We start from the raw sequence: 7,522 nt of genomic DNA, 5'->3' as shown, positions 1-7,522 counted from the left end.
TCGATACATCCGTGCCACATTTACTGCAAACTAATACAATCATGCCATATATATCTAAAATATGGTAAATCCGAGACTTTTTTTTTTTGGGGGGGGACAGATATGGAGCGGATGTCCTAGTTTGGAGGCACGAATGTGCCAATTTAGGATTTTCTGTGACGGAAAGATCATATTGGGTTAAATGTGGCATGGATGTACCAGTTTAAGAGCTTTTATGATACAAAAATAAATTTGAGGTAAATGTGGCACGGATGTACTAATTTAAAAAAAAATTATGGTATTAACACTTTGAAAGTAAAAGGTCACATTTTAGGACGCACAAGACAATACTTTTAAAGTAGAAATCTATTTAGTAATGCAACTTCTAGATTAGAAATCTGTTTGGTTACGCAGCTTCATTTTTCTACTTCTAGAGCACTTTTTTTTTTTTTTTGCTCCAGAAGTACTTTTGGAGCCACTTGAAGAATTAAAATAAATTTACTTCTCTCTAGAAGTTAAAATCAAAAGCAAAAGTAAAAAAAATCAACTTTTGATTTCTAGAACAGATGTGTTGTCATGCGCGCCCTTAGAAAGCTTAACAAAACAGGAGCTTCCTTTTTACCTATCCTTCTGCTGCCGGTTTAGAACGAGCTGTGAAAGATCGCCTAAAATCCGTCAAGTGCGTAGCAGGCGCCTTATTGCACCAACCATCATAAAATTTCGGACGTCATATAAGCCTTGGGAAAATGACAAGACTCCTCATATTATTGTGACCCTGTACTCCAAGAGCGCTGCTCTACCAAATAATCTGGAAGCTCATAACAGTTATATCCAAGAAGAGAACAATACATGCCAATGAGACAACATGATTTACTTTGCTAACTCCCTACAGAGTTATTGTAGGCTTTCTATAGATGTCCATATCTATACATATATATTATATATATTGCATGTGTGTGTATATATATATATATATATATATAAGTTACTATGCTATAGCAGGAAAAATAAAAAAATAAAAAAAGAAAAGATAATAAAGTAATAAAAAATTGAAAAAATAAAAGGAATGTAAAAATTGTCAACATTAACACTGGCCAGGCCAAATAAGATGGTCGACATCCACATCAGTAATCGTTGGCCAAAATTGGTTGGAAGGACTACATCGACAAATCGTCAAAAGATTTAAAGCTAAGTTTTCAAGTTAAAAAGTTTAAGATTGAATTAAGATGTTACATAATATATTTATAACTTGTACGAAAACTTTTCCTATGTTATACGATGGCTCATTCACATGGTGTCATCTGTCACATCAAGTTAGAGAGTGTTGGATAGCCATTTACCAAGAAATCAAAATGTGTATATATATATATATATATATATATATAATCAATTACCAAAATTATAGTATGGTTTTCTTTTAAAGAAAATTCCATTATCGATTTCGTAACTTCCTTAATAATTATATTCCGTAACATATTTTGTTGTTCAGTTTTCTATCAGTAAAAGCTTTCGAGAAAAACTATTTGCCTTACCTCGTACAAAAGTACGGGCAAAATTTCCTTTATTCTGCGTAATTTTCTACTCTGCCGGTTATCTCATAAGGTTTGGCTGCGTCCATATACCATCTTGCACGTGTAAAAAAACCGGCTTCCCCATGAGGTGAAACCAGTAAGTTATGCATTGACCGGTTTAAGTTTTTGGAAACAGTGGTTTACCTAACAAATTTAAAGAAAAGTCATTTTTAATTGGACTCTTTCTTTTTATTTCCGGGAGCAAAGTCGGGGATGAAGCTAGCCAAATCCAGATATCTCATCGCCACGTGTGAAATATATTGAGAGAGAGAGAGAGAGAGAGATCTCATTGCCACGTGCGGAACATATTAAGACATGATCGTTCCCATTCAACAACGTGGAAGGCTACAGTGGTTGCAAATTGATAAAACTTTTGGAACCTTACCCCTTTGAAATAGTACATGTAGGTAACCACTTTCTCCTCGGTTACGTCTAGGTAACCTAATGGATTCAATAAGACGTATCGCTACGCGTAAGCGTGGAACAAGACAATTAATTAAGGGTTTTCCTAACTTCGATATATATTTTAGCTCTCCTAATTTCTGACCAAGTTGTTGGATTAATTAAGGAATTTGTCGCGTGAACGTGGCACGAAACCTTCCATTTATTACCGATTGACCAAACCAGACAAAGCTTAGGCTGAGTTGAAACGCTATATAAGGTAGCTCGAGCTGATGAACCGCCTCATTCCTTTCTTGGACATACAAAGTCAATAGCTATAGCCATTAGCGAGTTGCCCTTAGCTTTGTAGTCCAATTACCTGTTCTCATTCCTTACCCAAGTCCTATCAAACAAAGATCAAATTCGTCATTTCGAAGTGTTGAACTACCAAGAGAAGGCTGATTGTTCCGAGCAAGACAAGAAAGTCGGAATGGCGTCCGTCGTTTCTGAGCTCGAAGGGACTCTCTTGAACGATCCAGACCCCTTTTCCTACTTCATGCTGGTGGCGTTTGAAGCGTCCGGTCTGGTGCGCTTCGCGCTGCTGCTGTTGCTATGGCCTGTGATTCGGCTGCTCAATGCGCTCGGGAAGGAAGACGCCGGGCTAAAGGTGATGATCTTCTTGGTGACGGCAGCAGTGCCCGAGTCCGAGATCAGATCGGTGGCCAGAGCCGTCCTGCCCAAGTTTTACATGGATGACTTGAACATGAACGCTTGGAGGGTGCTTAGCTCACATGGAAAGAGAGTGGTGGTGACCAAAACCCCGAGAGTCATGGTGGAGAGGTTTGTGAAGGAGCATTTGCAAGCCGACGAAGTGATCGGGAGCGAGCTCATTGTGAACCGGTTTGGATACGCCACCGGTTTCATTAAGAGCGACAACAAGCGCCTCGCTGACCATGTCAAGAAGTTTTTTGACGGTGAGCAGCCGGCATTAGGGTTAGGAAGGCCATCGTCGCCTCATTCGGTTTTATCGTTATGCAAGGTGAGTTCGTCTACTTCGTGACGATCGATTCGGACTTTTTCAGTAGTTTGGGAATGACGAAGACAGTTCCCATAGTTGAGAAAGTTCATTTCTTCTATTGCACCTTTTTCCTCTCTGAGTTTCAGTACACGATTTATTTTCGTTTTCACCATGCCTAATTGACTCTAATTCATCGTATTCCTCCTTTCAGGAAGAGTTGCATCCACCCTTCACCAGCCTTCAGAAGCACGACAACCAGCATCATCTCTATCCTCACCCCGTGATCTTCCACGACGGTCGACTAGTGAAGCGCCCGACCCCATCCACCGCGCTCTTGATCCTCCTGTGGATTCCTTTTGGCGTGATCCTTGCGATCATCCGCATCAGCATCGGAATAATTTTCCCCTTACAGATGATGCCCTATGTTTCCCGTATTTTCGGAGGGAAGATTGTCGTCAAAGGCAAACCACCAAGATCGCCATCAGGCGGAGGTACCGGCTTGTTGTTTGTCTGCACACATCGGACTCTGATGGACCCCGTTGTTTTGTCCACTGTCTTAGGACGTAGAATCCCGGCGCTAACCTACTCCATCTCTAGGCTATCCGAGATATTATCGCCCATTCCAACTGTCCGATTGACGAGAGCACGAGAAGTCGATGCTCAAAAGATCAAACAAGAACTATCCAAGGGCGATCTGATAGTTTGTCCAGAGGGAACGACATGTAGAGAACCCTTCCTCTTGAGATTCAGCCCTCTTTTCGCGGAACTAACCGATAGAATAGTGCCCGTGGCGATGAACTACAGGGTCGGGTTCTTTCACGCAACGACGGCAAGGGGTTGGAAGGGGATGGACCCCATCTTCTTCTTCATGAACCCCAGGCCAGTCTACGAGGTCACGTTCTTGAACCAGTTGCCGGTTGAGGCGACGTGCTCGGCCGGCAAAAGCCCTTACGACGTCGCGAATTATGTCCAGAGGATATTAGCTGCGACGTTGGGGTTCGAGTGCACGAATTTCACTAGGAAGGACAAGTACAGAGTTCTTGCTGGAAACGATGGGAACGTGTCCTACACTTCCTTGCTTGATCAGATCAGGAAGGTGGTGAGCACATTCAAGCCCTTCATACAGTTCTGAGAACGCGAAATATGAACCATATTCTTTTGTTTCCTTCTGGGTTATATGTGCTTTGTATATTTCTTATAATTGGTGTTTTGTTTGCTCTTTAGAGACATGCATGGATGGGATTGCCTGAGGGCTACTGCAATTTCATTTTTTATTTCTATTTTCGGACTGTTATTATTTCTGAAATTGTCAGATAAATATATGTGCATATATTACTTGAGCACATGTTCTTCTTTTGCTTATCATTGCAATTTTCCAATTTCGCAAACGTAACCATCTAAGTAGTACTATCATTTTTGGTTAATTTAATTGCATAATTACTTGCGCTTTTTGAAAAAAGCCGCTAAATTAAGTTCTCTTTTAGGTGAAGAAAGTATGACTGCCTCACCTGGAAAAAATAAAGGACGAGTTCAATTTTCAAGAGACATTCTATAAAGATAGCCAAGTTTGGCTTTCAAGGAAGGTAGTCCTAATCTTTCGAATAATAATTAAGTCCAGAAATTGGTAGCAGTTACATGCTAATTGGCGACAAAGATGGGCTAAATTCCAAACGGTTAAGACAGATACAACATGTGCTACTTACAAATTTGGAAATTGTAAGACCTCTCCAAGCAAATCCGCCATGTATATATTCACAATTGGCATGAATTGCAACATTACCAGCTCTTGCTAATACATCTGCAATTTGATTTACAAATTAAAGGAAAATAAAGATCAATTTATTGGATTAAAACTTAGTGGTCGGGAAAGAAAGTGCCCAAGATCAAGATCTTGAAACGAGTACTTTTATTTTATTTTTGGTCAATAACGAATACTTATTGAGATAGCGGGAAAAGTACCAAAAAGTCCTAAACCTATTGCATTGGTACCACTTCAATCATAAACATTTTTGTATTGGTACCAATTGTGTCCATCCGGCCAATTTTGGCTGAAAATCGCTGACGTGTATGCCGGTTGTGTCACGTTGGATGGTCAACACCGATGTGGATATTTTTTAATAATATTTGAAAAAAATTTATAATTTTTTGGTTTTGCCTCTTTTTTCTATTATTTTTCTGAGGGTTAGCAAGGCCCTTACTAGCTCTCAGCGATAAGGAAAAAATAAGAACAGAAATGAAAGAAAAAAAAAAAAAAAAATTTAAATAATAATAATAATAATAATAATAATAATAATAATAATAATAATAATGTCAACGCCAATGCCAATCGTGCCCCGTAGGATAGCTAGTGTCCACTTCAATGATTTTCATCTTGAGAGATTGTGCCACAGAATTTATATGATTGCTCCGAGACTTTGTATTTAGGACATGAGAAATTGTTAGTATTCTTTTTTTTGGTCCAACATGTTATGCAGTTTCTAGTTTAACTAATATGTAATTCCGAACTTCTTTTGATAAAGTGCAATGCTATATTACACAATGGGAAGCTTTCTTCGTGATTGAGAAAAAATGGAGGGTACAAAAAGAAAAAGCAAAGTATTGTTCAACTAGGGATGAGCGTTTTCAAGGTTGGGTTGCTCCAACCCTAAAACCTACCGTTATAGGGCTATTTTCAGATTTTGGGACTTAGAACCAACCATGGAACGATCGTATTGGTTTGGTCCAGCTCCAAAGTCAGGTCTAGGGAGTAGGCTGATTCTCCTTTATTTTTGTTTCAATTTTTTTTTTTTTTTTTTTTGGGTATTCCTTGGACACACAATGCTTAGAACCGCGATAATAAGCAACAAAATGACGAGAAGTAAAACATCGGTAAAAGCCGAACAAAAATCTAAAGCAATAGGGAATTATCTAACTTACCCCTTAGTCAACCAAAACCACAGCTAAAGCAAATCTCCTCTTGCCAAAAGCAATAACCCATATAAAATTTGAACGTGTAGCATAAAATAAGGGCGACGCTATTTCCATTCCCATTTTGGCTAGGCCACTCCTTTTTGCTAGTTAATTTACCAAAATACCATACTCTTGCTCTTCAATTTATTGTTTCTTTTTTTTATCAAACTAATCCACAAAACAATCTTTATTTCTATCATCTCTCTCAATAATTACATAATACCAATGCTCCATTACACCCATCAATATATCAACTTAGCATATCTTATTATCATTTTGCCTAGAGAATGTTGTCGATTTTGATTTATAGTCTCATTTTTGCATTCACAAGAAAATTCTATTTATGAAGCTTATGAACACAAGTAATTATTTTTTTCTGAATAGTGTGAGTGAAACCATATTTAAAATTCGAAAATTAAAATTCAACTTAATTACTTGGACGATTTTGATAAAAAAAAATGGAAAAGGATAATTTGTTAACTGAATGATCAAATGTCAAACAAAGGATAAACACATAAATTTAAAACAACATGAAACTTCTTGTTGTTCAACTCTTGCTATGAAGAAAATAATTAAAGCAATTGCAAATTCATTCTCATAATAAGTGGATCAAACTTTAAAATATGCTTAAAACTTTCCTCTTAAAAAACTGAGGTGAGTTTGAAAGTGACGAATATGTAAATAAATTTTCAACCCCATCTTGCAATTCAGTAAATATGAAAAGCTCAAAAGAAAGCACAAATCAACAAGGTTAACTTTAGAAACCTACAAATTTATTTTGGAAAATCACCCAAAAGGTCAAAATCTTCTAGATAATTAGATTGGATTTTAATTTTCAACTTTGAAATAAATTTTCCCTCAGACTATTCTCATAAAAAAAAAAAATAGGCAGTCAATTGCGTGTCATAAACTGTTATAACTAGAAATTTTCAACATCCTATAGAACTCTTGTAATTTAAAAAATAAAACATAAAACAAAAATAACGACCTTCTCTAAGCAAAATAATTACATAATTTATGATAAGATGATTATTGGGTGTAATATGACATTTGTATTGTGAAATTGATCATTTAAGAGAAATAAAGTCAATTACGTTGCTTAGGTTGATAAAAATAAATAAATTGAAGAGAGAATAATATTTTGGTCTGTTGATTGCAAAAATGAGTGGTTTAGTCAAGATGGGGGTGGAATAGTGCCGCCCAAAAGTAAACAATAAAAAATTCAAAACAAATAAATAAAATATGATTTTGGAAACTCATTTCTCATTCATCCATAAAAGATTGCTACCAATTGAAAACAAAACAAACAACAAACATAGTTGAAATGAGCTCGATTCGGGGTTGGTTCGTTGGTCCGATTCAGCGTCTTGACCCCAAAACCAAACTACAAAGTGCCGGCTCCCAACTTTATGACCAATGACCAGACCGTTTCCCACGGGAACCGGACTTCATAGTGCCATTCCGGTTCTGCTCTGAGGTCTACCTTGAACCGGTGCTCAACCCTAGTTCCCACGCCAAGAATTGTTAAGACAAGTCTCACATTTGAGCCCATCTACAAAATCTAGTCTGATTGGAAGATGAAACCAGCTTGTTAAACCAAATCTAATAGGAAAGAAATCCCACC

General features: G+C 37.5%; 1 protein-coding gene across 1 annotated transcript; it reads left to right on the top strand.

Moving 5' to 3' along the window:
* Positions 1 to 2,259: 2,259 nt before the first annotated feature.
* LOC115729505 (glycerol-3-phosphate acyltransferase 5-like) lies at positions 2,260 to 4,301 on the top strand. The gene is made up of 2 exons (XM_030660096.2): positions 2,260 to 2,970; positions 3,161 to 4,301. Exons 1-2 carry the CDS (start codon positions 2,422 to 2,424, stop codon positions 4,079 to 4,081), a joined length of 1,470 nt encoding a protein of 489 aa, XP_030515956.1. The 5' UTR covers positions 2,260 to 2,421; the 3' UTR covers positions 4,082 to 4,301.
* The last annotated feature ends 3,221 nt before the right edge of the window (positions 4,302 to 7,522 follow it).

Source organism: Rhodamnia argentea, chromosome 8 (genome assembly GCF_020921035.1).
Source record: "Rhodamnia argentea isolate NSW1041297 chromosome 8, ASM2092103v1, whole genome shotgun sequence".
In the NCBI taxonomy this organism is placed as follows: Eukaryota; Viridiplantae; Streptophyta; class Magnoliopsida; order Myrtales; family Myrtaceae; genus Rhodamnia; species Rhodamnia argentea.
The sequence above is the reverse complement of the archived record's forward strand: the minus strand, read 5'-3'. Positions and strand labels throughout refer to the sequence as shown.